The sequence below is a fragment of the Centroberyx gerrardi genome, chromosome 5 (genome assembly GCF_048128805.1).
Source record: "Centroberyx gerrardi isolate f3 chromosome 5, fCenGer3.hap1.cur.20231027, whole genome shotgun sequence".
In the NCBI taxonomy this organism is placed as follows: Eukaryota; Metazoa; Chordata; class Actinopteri; order Beryciformes; family Berycidae; genus Centroberyx; species Centroberyx gerrardi.
The window spans coordinates 23,820,031-23,833,137 of NC_136001.1; the positions used below are offsets into that span (position 1 = coordinate 23,820,031).

A 13,107-nucleotide genomic window follows, 5' to 3' on the forward strand; every position below is an offset into this window, starting at 1 on the left:
ACAGCGACATCTTCATCATATATGATGAAGGTTACGTGGATCTTGGCATTGTATGAACAGTAGAGAGTAGATGGAGCAGGACATCCTGTATGTATCTTGTGTCTGGTGCATAAGTAGAGGCCTTCTGGTGCTTGTTTTTATGACTGAGCAGTTTTAGTTCAAAGTTCATGTCACATCATTGAGCTGTTAAGACAGAAACACAAGCATTTGTTTTCCAAAATGTATTTTTTATCTTATTAAAAGCATCATCTTTTAAAGTATATTGTATTTTAAGATACCAAAAGTAGTATCCAGAAGTATTGTGTTGTTATAAATACATACGGTATATAATAAACGATAAAAAAAAAAAACACCAGGCATGATTTGAAAACAGGGTTACAGAAGAGTAAAAACAAATTATATAGCTGAATGCTAATATGCTGAATTTATCCACAGCCAAGTCCAAGTTACTGTGGCTTTAGCCACATTACTGCTCTGGGTAGCTGAGGTTCAACATGCAGTGGCTTATAAGACAATTGTAGTGCAAGGGGTATAGTCCTGACTCTGACAACAACAAAGCCATTTCCATCCCCATTGAAATTCCTTGGTGATGTCCACTCTGCACCATCGGCCTCTCTGGCTAAGCCTCAGGAATACCAACCAGCTGTCCGCCTCTCTCTCCCTCTCTCTCTCTCTCTCTCTCTCTCTCTCTCTCATGCTCTCTCTTGTAGACAGAAAACAAGTGCTGCATCACCATTTTAATTCTGCCGTGGGTGCGCAGGTCTCTTTTTTTCTTACAAGGGATGCATGGAGCAAGCAGTGAGGAGCAGGCGTAGAGTGAAGGATCATGGGTGTGAATCTTAATGACTTCTAGGAGAAGGAAGTGAGGAGCCGAGGTCTGGGGAGAATCCGCCCTTAATCTCCCTCTCCCGCTCCCTCTCCCTCTCCCCTTGTCTCTCTCTTCCTCTCTCTCCTATGGAACATCCAGCCACGCTCTGTTTACGGGATTTGCCTCCCTTTGATTCTGATTAATTAGCTGACGATGGACGGCTAAGGACCTGAGTGCCTCCGTGTTTGAGACAGAGGGAGTGCAAGAGAGAGGAAACAGTCTGGAACCCAGTGTGCTCTCCGTGCTGCATAGTTTCACACATCTGCTGTTGCTGTCACTACCTAGCACCACAGCAAGCAGTTACAATCACAACAGAATGATGCCCATATTGAGAATGAATGTGCAAATTTGAGGTAGCATCTTTTCTCTGGTTATTTGACCAGCAACCTATCATCAGGCGCTGGCCCAGCCAATCAAGACACACGAGCAGCAGATCAGGGCGATTGCGACCAAGAGGGTTCCACCGAAGATAATATTCATTCATTCATTCATTCATTGTCTTTACCCACTTATTCCTATTAAGGGTCATGGGGGGGCCGGAGCCTATCCCAGCATGCATTGTGCAGAAAGCACGCAGGGACGAAGATAATAATCGTGCATTAATTGATCTAACCTGCCAACATGGAGTGCACATCTGCAAGGATAAACATTGATACACATTGTTCTTCATGCTTTCAGAGTAAGAAAAAAAAGTAATCATTTATGATGATCAAACCAGACAATGCAATACTTTCACATGTAACTGCAAACTGGGGGCACACCTGACCACAGGTGAGCTGCTTGCTTGTTGACTATTTCATGGTTCAATCAGTCCCAAGACAGTGCAGTCTGACAATCCTTGGTTATTTAAAAAAGGACCCAAGGGTTGAATTTATCTGTTTTGAATGTTCACTAGTCTTAATTTAGCAGCTTAAACCCTCAAAACATAGTTTTACAAAAAAGCTTTAGAAAAAAATATTGTTTTTATCTATGTTATTCTCATTGCATTTGTATCTAATAATGTTTTTAATTTAATTTTATTAATGTCTGGCATTTTAATTGTTTATCCTAGCAGCTTTTATTTATTATTTGGGGGTGTTATGAGCAGATCATCATTCCACCAAAGGACACGGGTTCATGCCATGGATGTATTAAACTAGGTTCATGCTCCCATGTCAGCAAGAATCCGCCCTGCTGAAGTGACCTAGAGCAAGACACTGAAGCCCTACCAGCTGCAGGGCGCTGCTCTGCAGCTGAGCCTGACCTCTGACCTCCTGGTGGAGGGGAGGCAAGAAAAAAGAGAATTTCCCCACTGATCAATTCAGCATTATGTTTTTACATCACACTATTGTTTTATTCTTTGCAAGGCACTTTATAATAGTTTTAAAATTCTTCCTCTTCCTCTTCCTCTTCTCCTTCCTCTTCCTTTTCATTTTTTTCCTCTTCTTCTTTTTCTTCTTCTTCTCCTTCTTCCTCTTCCTTTTCATTTTCTTCTTCTTCTTCTTCTTCTGTGTTCTTATACCAATCAGACAAAATCCTGCGTAGGACCCTACAAGATCAGCGCTGGCTGACCTATTATCGATTTTGTTACTGCGCAGCAAATGGCCAATGCTCTAATAGAACCTCACATGGATTTCCAGATATAAGTATGGAGAGAATAGAAAGAGAGGTTATCCATGCTAGATATTTCAATAAAGCCACATCATTTTTGCTTTCATAAACAATGACATACAGTATATTCATGAGCATGAAGTAGTGTTGTGCAATCTTCCATTATGTATTCATAGGTTGAGTGTTTATCTTTCTTGTGATTGTTCACACATATAACCTATAGTCCAACCACTGTACTTTGATATGCTTTCTGTCATATTCAGTGCTTAAAATGAGTCCTTATGTGGCAATACAAAGTCCTTCTCTCTGTCTCTTCCAAATTCTCTGGAGACCTTAAACCTTACTTTTACTCTTTTAGTTGCCATGGATACCTCCGGCGAGGCAGCCGATTGGAGGCAACAATAAACTCAGGCTCTTTCAAGCCTTCGACAAATTTGTCTCCAAACTGACGATCTAGGAGTCTCCCTATATTCTCTAACACACACATGCTCATAGTCTCACATGCTTGCACACACCCGCTCACATATGCACGCACATACATGGATACACTCAAGCTGCCACACACCCGGACATACACGTGTTCGGTTCACACATTCTCACACATACACACACACACACACACACACACACACACAAGCCGTCGGATGACAGTGGAACACAGATCAATGTAATCTTCTTGAGCACAATCCAAAGCCACTGTCATCATCTATCTATCTATCCCAGTGGAACAGGGGAAAGGTGTGAAATCAATTCTGTATTCAATTAAGGAGCAGCCAGCCACAGCAGTCTGGCTCCAGAGGTGACCTCGAGTGCTACTCCATGCTCCTTAATAGAGGCCAACTCTAGTTATTAGCCTGGTTTCCACTATGCACAGGGCCAAACTGGGCTACCCAAGGCTTTCTCATTATCTATACCCCCAACCCTCCACCAACTGTGCCGGCAGTCATGATTGCACAGATTTCTCTGCTGGACTGTGGCTTTAGATGAAAACACTTTCAGTTCTGTATTATTCACACACTGAGTTGGCCTTCGTCCTGGTAAGACCCACTTGGCTCTTCTGTAGAAAGGCAGGTGATGTCGAGCCAAAGGATCGTTAGCGCTCCTGGGAATATGAAGCGTCCGATTCCTCTCGAGCCTCTGCGAGCATCACAAGGTCCCTCACTACACCACTCTTCCAAACACATTTTAAAAAGATCAGCTTTGTTGGCTAAAAATGGAACAAAGACTATCTTAGCTCTGAGTTGCTTTTGGGAAACCTAGCCTTAGTGACTTGTAACCATAGAACTTGCAGATGTGGTTTAATGATCATGCATTGAGTCAATGTTGTGATTTAAAAATGCAATGCAGCTCAAGAAAGATGGTTGGGGCGTCCAGGTGGCTCAGTGGTCTAAGGTGCGTACCATGTCACCGCAACATTCTGGGTTCAAATCTGGCCCAGGACCTTTGTCGCATGTCATCCCTCTATCTCCAATCTTTCGATGCTTCTTTTGTCGTGATATGTAGAGTCCTGTGTAGAGAGACCTCATCATTCCATTGAAATGTCAAAGCTCTCAAAAGGGTTTATCTAAAAAAGTGATGCATGTTTATCTCCATGAGTCATTATCCTAATCATAATGTGGTTCACTTGCACAGCGCTGGAATAAGGGGAGGGGAAGTAAACCTGTCCCTCTATATATTGACTGGAGTTGGGTATTTACTTCCATTTTTCCCCTATAAGCTGCTTGATTGAAAATCTCAAATTGGAGTAACTGGAGGGAAAAGTTCCCTGTATAAAAGAATCCAGTCATTAGTCCTATGATCCTGGATAGTCTGGATAGTTGATTTGTGAATATGAACAAATGTTTAAAGAGCTATGGTAATGTGGTGATTCAGAGTGTCCTGTGGGCAGCTGTGGCTCTCAGTGGCGCTGGCAAACTACAGGAAAACAATGTCCAAGATCACATGTTCACATCTGTTCTGCATTAGTGGGCCAGAGGATGAACCTGACGGAGCAGCAGTGTGAAACATGACGTTCGCGCCACCTGGTTTTACTTGCATTATGAAAAATTAAAAAAGCTAAATAATTGAAAAAATCAGTCTAGGAGTGATGGAGTGTGCAGCAAACCAACAGCTTTTATAACTAATTAAAGTGGTTCATATTTGACTGATGTAAACTTCCTGCTAAGTTGAAATACCCCAGCTTCTCCATTTACATTGGATCCTATTCAAATAGAATAAGGACATCTGCTAAATGCCAAAAATGTAAATTCAAATTCAGTGTGATTGGTAGATTTGACAATTTTACAATTTTAAGTACACCTGGATGACCTGGAGGAGTGCACAGATCAGACCAAGGTGCTGCAGCATCTTGGGGAAAACTATGATAGCAGTTGTGTGTGTGTGTGTGTGTGTGTGTGTGTGTGTGTGTGTGTGTGTGTGTGTGTGTGTGTTCAGTGTGTGCAATTCATAACATACTGTTGTTAAGTCTGGTACTGTTGCTATTGTTGTGAATTGTTGTTGTGAATGTGTGTGTAACTGTGTCACTGCACTGACTGTGAGGACAGTATGCTATACTAACCAATTAATGATACTCCCCTTTAATCCAAATGCCATGTATTGGATTTTGGAGTCACAATACCTCTCAATTTAACACTACATCACTGCCTGCTCTGCGGCCGTGCTATGCAATGAGATCTGAATTTAGGACGTTTTGGCGCCACCTACAGGCTCAGCAGAGCAGTGCTTCTTGAAATTCAGTCTCCAGTCCGCGCTGCTGAATCTTACCTAAATATTTTGGATGAAACGCGCTTTTATATTCCTTTAAATTGAACGATTTATTTTAAAAAGTGATCAAGTACCAATCGCACCGACGACTCGCTCTGTAAACCCGTAGGGTGAGGACTGTTAGGAACTATTGTCATTTCGCCCTATCATCCTACCCGGACGTCTGAGCGGTCGTACAGGTGCCCGAAGTCGGTTTCGACACGCCATTGTGGAAGATAGTTACTTCAACGTTACCGACTAATTAACTCTTAGCTAGGTTTCGTAGCTGAGTTATCCAGTTGTCCAACGCGCTACAACGACCGAAGAAACTCTCCCGTGATGGCTACGGACTCCTGGGCCCTGGCAGTGGACGAGCAGGAAGCCGCGGCCGAATCGGTACGCAACACGAGCTAACGTTAACATTAGGCTGCTTTGGCCTGTTGTGTTACTTTGCTAACAGCAGTTGGCTACTCAGCGTTATTTTGTATCCGTTGAACCTGTTCAGATGCCACCTTCGCTGACTGTTCACGATGGTTACGGCCAGGTAGCAGTTTTGACAGTTTCCCTCTATGCGTGGAGACGATCCGGTGGTCAGAGCACCGTTAGCTAGCTGGCTTTGAACAGAGATGCTGCGTGCTCACACACAACTCACATGAGCTGCACTAGCTTTAGCTGTCAGCTAGCTAGCTAATGATGCAAGAGGCTCCAAAATAGCTCCCTACCTAGCACTGAGAAGGAGTCCTGCCGCCCATACGATACAGAGCCTCATCTGGGCAGTCAGACATGTCTGTAACCTTTCATATCTCGCTCTTCACAGATTGGTAGCCTGCAAATAAAAGACAAACCAGAGGAAAATGGTAAGTGCGCAAGGCCAGATTAAGTATAAAATGTAATGGTCAGAAAACCGGTAATCAGAATAATGGTCATAGTTTAAATGTTACTATTCATATTGCAGGCACCACCGCAAACGCAACAGACGCAAGCAGTGCACCTGCAAAGACGGAAGGAGAAGGAGACAACAAGACTTCAGAAGAGGATGACAAAGGTGGGCAGTGTGTGTGTGTGACTGTTCCAGTTCCAGTTCCTTATCTACAATGCTTAGCCCACATTTCCATCCCCTGGTGGCAAACTTGGCTGGATTATTTGTTTCTTTGAGTTCTTCTTCTCAGTCTTGTTGACTACAAAATGACTTGTTTTCCCAGAGGACAAAGCGGCCCAGTCACTGTTAAACAAGTTGATCCGCAGTAATCTTGTCAACACCACCAATCAAGTGGAAGTTCTTCAGAAGGATCCGAACTCTCCACTCTACTCTGTCAAGTCCTTTGAGGAGTTGCGACTGTGAGTGACTCTACTGTCCATCTATCCATTCATCCACCCCTCTTTTGATGCTTGGTATTAGCCTGTGGTATCTTTACTAATTTTGCTTAGCATTAATGACATTTACATGTTATTAGAGTGAATGTTTTGGTATCAATATATTCAGTTCCCATCCCTATCAAAGTCACTGAACCCTACCTGCTCCATTATTGACTCTACATTGTGACATCTGACGATTTTGTCTTCTGTGCAGCAAACCTCAGCTGCTTCAGGGCGTGTACGGCATGGGTTTCAACCGACCCTCCAAAATCCAAGAGACTGCCTTACCTATGATGCTGGCAGAACCGTAAGTATACACTCATACACTCTCTTCACTCATTGAAATCACTGACCCTGAATAGATACTGTATAACTGTATAATTTCACAACTCTCTAAAAAGTCCTTAATGTTTATTTCCTTGTCTTCATTTACTTTTCAAGTGAAATCATTGCTCAGTTTTATTAGTGCGCATGGGTCGCCATGAAAATGCTCACCAACCAGTGTCCACTTTCAGTTTGGCGGGTTCAAATTTTACCGGCGTTTGGCAGGTGTTAATTTTTTGACCCTATCAGCAACCATTTTACCTCTTGTTCCGTCTTTTCTAACGCCTTGTTCCCTCTAGTCCACAGAATCTGATTGCCCAGTCGCAATCAGGAACAGGGAAAACGGCTGCCTTTGTCCTGGCCATGCTCAGCCATGTAGACCCCAACAACAGATATCCCCAGGTTGGTTTCCACCTCCATCACTGCTCCTACTCTCTAGACAAGAATTTGAAATGCGCTGAAGGTTTATTTTTTTCATGATGGAATCAGGTGAAGTGTTGAATCCCAGGTCTTGGGGTGGATGCACATTGTAAAATTTCTGGGAGGCCACAGGTTTCCATCATTTGAATCAGGGAAGGTGGTACTATCTGCCAATCAGGGACCAGAATTGTGCATATTATGTGTGAGAACTTATTCTTGAAAGATATACCCTATTAATGAAACTACATTTATCTGATATTTACCAATGGATCGAGGGAAAACCATTATTCTTATTCTGGCACATAGTACATTTGAAAACAAATTCATGGAAAGTAAATAATATGGGAACTTGTAAGACAATTTCCCGTTTCCAAGCATTTGTCACACTAAGGAAAAAGGTTTCTACATTGTTTGTCTTTCAGCTGGTGAAAGAAAAATAACTACAATTCAAAATGTCATTGTATAAGTTTGATTTTGTATTTCTGGATCATATTCAGACAATTCAAGGAAGAACAAATTCTTATTTGCAGTGATAGCCTGGGAAAATATAAATAGCCAGGGAATATGCCTAGGCCTAAATGCTGTTTTGTGTTTTTTTTCCTTCCTCTCTTTCCATCAGTGCCTGTGTGTGTCGCCCACCTATGAGCTGGCACTTCAGACTGGCAAGGTGATTGAGCAGATGGGCAAACACTACCCAGAGGTCGGACTGGTCTACGCCATCAGAGGCAACAAGCGTAAGGCTCCTCTGATTTGTACATTCCTACATCTACTGCAGCGTAGGAGAGGATGAAGTTGGGGTTTATGTGACTACAATCCTATGAAGGGCACATTGCTTATCCACTCATGCCCAGCAAAACCACATTTTAGATTGATTTGTGATCCTCATCATCACAATCACAATGTAATGGTTTGGCATTCAAGGCAAAAATTAGGTTTTGTATTTCTGACCAAAAAGACTTGAATACACAACAGTCATATTTGTGACTTCTAATATCAGAAGTAGAAGCTTATGAGGAGCACTTGGAGGCAGCATCAGACACTGCTAGTCATTTGAGAGAAGCACTCACTATGAAATGAAAAGCAAATTCTGGCAGCTTAAAGACGTAACTACACTATTTTGCGACTTCAGAGTGCTTTATGGAGTTACACCTCAGAGCCTCGTTTGAGTCTTACTATTCCTTCCATTCGTGACTGGAAGCTCTGCAGTGCTTGTTTGCCTTTTGAAATCAGAATTCTTTAAAATGGGTCTAAATACCAAGTTTGAGTGATCCTGATCTGATACTTGGCAAATGGAGTATTGTACTGTTACCATTTGGCTTGTACTTTTCAGTTAACTTGCAACTTAGCCTCAGAAAATCTAATTTAAAAATAGCTGTAGCAATTGTCAGAATATCTGAAAAGAGAGATGATTTTGAGAGAGCTGATTTTGTGTGTTTGTTTCTTGTGCCTGCTCCAGTGCAGCGGGGCATGAAGCTGCAGGAGCAGATAGTCATTGGCACACCCGGCACCATGCTGGACTGGTGCTCCAAGTTCAAGTTCATAGACCCCAAGAAGATCAAGGTGTTTGTGCTGGATGAGGCTGACGTCATGATCGCCACACAGGGCCACCAGGACCAGAGTATCCGCATCCAGAGGTCAGAATACACACCTACATTGAGAAGAAACAAACCTGCACACACTAATTCAACATATGAATGAAGGACTGAAAAAAGAGACTGTCATGTGAAAAGCTGGGGGGGGGGGGCACGGCACCTGGAGACATACAGCTTCAAACATTAACCAGTTTTACCTTTTCCAAATGCTGCAGTCACCCCAACTGTTGACCTTTCCCTTCTCTCCTCCCTGCCACCCAGGATGCTGCCTAAAGTCTGCCAGATGCTGCTGTTCTCAGCCACCTTTGAAGAGTCTGTGTGGAACTTTGCCCAGCGCATCGTGCCTGACCCCAACATCATCAAGTTGAAGCGAGAGGAGGAGACGTTGGATACTATCAAACAGTACTATGTGTTGTGCAACAGCAAGGAGGAAAAGTTCCACGCCCTCTGCAACATCTACGGAGCTATCACCATCGCTCAGGCCATGATCTTCTGCCATGTGAGTCCACATAGAAGGCCTGACCTTCTCGTTTTTTTCCAAAATGGTTGTCCATCAAGTCAGATTTTTAGTGTTTCCTCCAAATGACTTGGAACTTGGTGGTGAAACGCTGGTCTCATTAGTGAAGTTTCGTTGTTGAGCCTTTGTTCTCTGTGGTCCAGACGAGGAAGACGGCAGGCTGGCTGGCAGGGGAGCTGTCCAGAGAGGGCCACCAGGTGGCGCTGCTCAGTGGAGAGATGCAGGTGGAGCAGAGGGCCGCTGTCATTGAACGCTTCAGGGATGGCAAGGAGAAGGTCCTGGTCACCACAAATGTTTGTGCGCGAGGTACGTACCGTGTGCAGGCAGGAGGGCAGAGTCAACATCATGCCATCAAATTACTGTTACATTTATTAACAAAAGCCTTTCTAACAAAGTTCATAATGAACTGCTTCATGTGCAAGACGGTCGCAAATGTAGGGCAGGATTAGTGTTGCACAACGTTTTGGGTGAATTTAGAATTGGAAAAAGTGGGCACAAAGGAGGCTCAAGGAACAGGACATAACAAATGAAACATAACATAAATGAAACAGTTTGTGTAATATGCAAGGATATTTTGCGAAAGGTAAACATGATAATATGCCATACATCTTCAAGGCAGCTGACATTCATTGTACAAAAGAAGGAAAAAATTATCCTAATATAAAATATCTTATTGCATATTACAAGGAAGCTTTGTTTAGTTAATTGAATGCATTTGAGACACTGGAAGGGAATGGAATATTTGAATATAGAATGGTTATCACATTGCAAAATTGAATAGGTGTGTGTGCCTACAATATATAACTAATATATTTTTTTTTAACATTCTCTCTCCTTGTCTTGCATTCAGGTATCGATGTTGAGCAGGTTTCCGTGGTGATCAACTTTGACCTGCCAGTAGACAAGGATGGAAACCCAGACAACGAGACGTACCTGCACAGGATCGGCCGCACAGGTCGATTTGGCAAAAGGGGACTGGCCGTCAACATGGTGGACAGCAAGTTCAGCATGAACATCCTCAACAGGATCCAGGAGCATTTCAGTAAGCCCAACAGCAGCTACACACACACACACACACACACACACACACACACAATACGTTTTTCTTACTTGTGCACACACAGGATCAGATTGATATGCTATGCTACTTGTGGTATCTTGTCGATAAGCCCAACAGTTTATGTAACTGTTAACATTGTATGTCTTATTCTTTCTTCATTGTTTCAAAAACATTCGCTCATTTCGGTGACTTGTGTGACTTGTCAGCCCTCTAGTTGAACACTATCGTTTTCTGTGGTCTCTCCCTCTACAGATAAGAAAATTGAAAAACTAGACACAGATGATCTGGATGAAATTGAGAAAATCTCCAGCTAAAGAGAACGGCGTGATCGCATGAAGGACGCCGACCCAACTCCCCCTCCCCTCCACCCTCTACAAGGACTGTACGCTCCTACAGTGTTTTTTTTTAGTCGTCAGAGAAAAGAGCAAAGCCACAAACACAGCATATGTTTACACGTGGACATGTCTTTTCTCGGCCGGTTGTTTTTAAGTCTCTGGAACATACCCCGTTTCACTCTTTGTACTTCTCTAAATAAAAGTCTATAAGTTTATCGCTGTGTATCGTGATGCTGCAGAAGCAGGCATAATCGGCTCTGTTTTACCGTACACATATGGATATATAAACACTTTTTGGCGCTTGCTCTAGTGGTGACATGATACAAGCTGTTACTGTCCTCAGAGATTTTAATGTTTGTGTTGGATATTAAGTTAATCACAAGAGCCAAAACCAGATAAGAACCATTCCTATGTGCCACAAAGTTGCTTGTTTTGAAGAATAGGAACATACTATAATTGAATGTAACTATATCATGCAAGCTATTATAGCATTTATTGTGCTCTATTGTGACAAGCAAAACTCGAGTACAAAGGGTGAAGTTGGGTATGCTGTACCAAGTGGTAGTTTAATCATTAAGATTACATTGTTGGGATGGTGATGGTTGGGGTTCAAGGGTCTATGCAAACTTTTCAACCTGTGATAACTATTATCAAATACTATCAACCTTTATTCACAATGACAGACTGAAAAATTAATCCTCAGATAACCTCAGTTTTAGCATCAGGGTTTGTAGTCAAATGCCAAATAGGATTCCTAGAGTAATAGACTACTAATTCCAAGTCATGGACATTTAGGTATTCCTGTGTTCACTCAGTTGTCGATCGCCAACCACGCATCATCTTGCAAGCATTTTATTTTTTTTTTATCACTTTTAGAATTATTATGGCCGTTGGTGCCACTACTGAGCAGTAATCATTTGTCTTTTTTCATTGTCGCCGTCTCCTAAACCCACATTTTATTCAAAACGCAGCCATTAAGGTCTGATCCAATTCCCTTGTGTGTCACTGTCCCGCACAATCTTTTGAATCAGGGTCTCCAGTTTGACTTCTGTTCAGCTACATTATTCACCCAGGCTGTGCTGTCATTAATAAGGATTGTGAGGTGAAAAAATACGCAATGCCTTCCTCAAGTGCATTATATATATATATATATATATGATTTTGTTATTGACATTCAAAGACATTGGGCTTAATATTCTGACTAACACTTGAAATTTTGATCATATATTGAATTATGGACGTCTTTAGGATGTGTGAATTATCTATCTTCTTGAAACCAAATGCTGATTTGACTTGAGGACCATCGGACCTATGCCAATCAGATTCACTGTGTTACTCCAACATGGTTGCATGGATAGAAAACGTGTACTTGTGTACATATTTAAAACATTAGGTCAAAGAAATGGTGTGTGGCTGAATGACTGCTTGTCACTTCTAAGAAGTGCAAAAACATTCCTTTTGAGGTTCAATTTTGATAAGATGCAGCACTTCATGATCACAGAGAGCCTAAATCAGTTAATGTTGCATTAATGGGTGACTATACAAAATTAAGGAAACAGTGCGATGGCTAGTGCATTTGATTACTGCACTGAAGCATTAAAGGCAATGATCGGTCAATCTGAACCTTCTACAAAACTCATCTGGCTCCCACTGGCATTGAGTAGCATGCTAGTGCTATTCTGGTTTAATGGACTATTGACGGATGACTTGCTGAAAATCATTATAATGAATGAACGGATGCAGCCAAATTTTAAGCAAGCTAGAGTGCGCTGAAAAATAATGAACAACATGTCTGTGAAGTCTTTGAAGTAAAGAAGCAGTGTATGCAGTTTCATTTGGACATTTGGATGTATACTTTATCAGTGGGAGTGTATTCTGAGTGCACTTTGTTGATCCATAATGTAATACCACTGTATGAGACAGCCATGGACGCACACAGCAGCTTTGGCTACAGGACTTAACACTCCTCTCCACATGTTGTATACCTTGTTCGATAATTGTCAAAACCTACCAAAAACGAGTTCATAAATGTATACATAGGCATAAATATTGCCTAACCAGGTTTATAAAGCAAGTTGTCTTGATGTAACATGAAGGTGTTGCGTAGACACGACAGGTTCAAGGTGTGTGGTATTCTGTAGCTGAGCTGCGTTCATGGACACAGTCATGTATTTCTGAATATGTTTAATTAAAAGAACACAGATGTTCATCTGTACTTGGTGTACTCAGTCTGTCTTTACGCTTATTTGAATATTCGATGTATGCTGAGATAGAGCCATGAAAAAAACAATACCCAATGGGGC

General features: G+C 42.2%; 1 protein-coding gene across 1 annotated transcript; it reads left to right on the top strand.

Moving 5' to 3' along the window:
- Positions 1–5,397: 5,397 nt before the first annotated feature.
- On the top strand, positions 5,398–13,019 carry LOC139907914 (ATP-dependent RNA helicase DDX19A). The gene is made up of 12 exons (XM_071894429.2): positions 5,398–5,596; positions 6,018–6,057; positions 6,156–6,245; positions 6,403–6,538; positions 6,771–6,863; positions 7,180–7,282; positions 7,920–8,034; positions 8,757–8,934; positions 9,154–9,391; positions 9,553–9,715; positions 10,260–10,451; positions 10,722–13,019. Exons 1-12 carry the CDS (start codon positions 5,540–5,542, stop codon positions 10,781–10,783), a joined length of 1,467 nt encoding a protein of 488 aa, XP_071750530.1. The 5' UTR covers positions 5,398–5,539; the 3' UTR covers positions 10,784–13,019.
- The last annotated feature ends 88 nt before the right edge of the window (positions 13,020–13,107 follow it).

Coding starts and splice junctions, on each gene's coding strand:
- LOC139907914 (XM_071894429.2), top strand. CDS start 5,540: ATGGCTACGGACTCCTGGGCCCTGGCAGTGGACGAGCAGGAAGCCGCG. Junction 6,539..6,770: donor TCCTTTGAGGAGTTGCGACT/GTGAGTGACTCT, acceptor TCTTCTGTGCAG/CAAACCTCAGCTGCTTCAGG. Junction 8,935..9,153: donor CAGAGTATCCGCATCCAGAG/GTCAGAATACAC, acceptor CCTGCCACCCAG/GATGCTGCCTAAAGTCTGCC.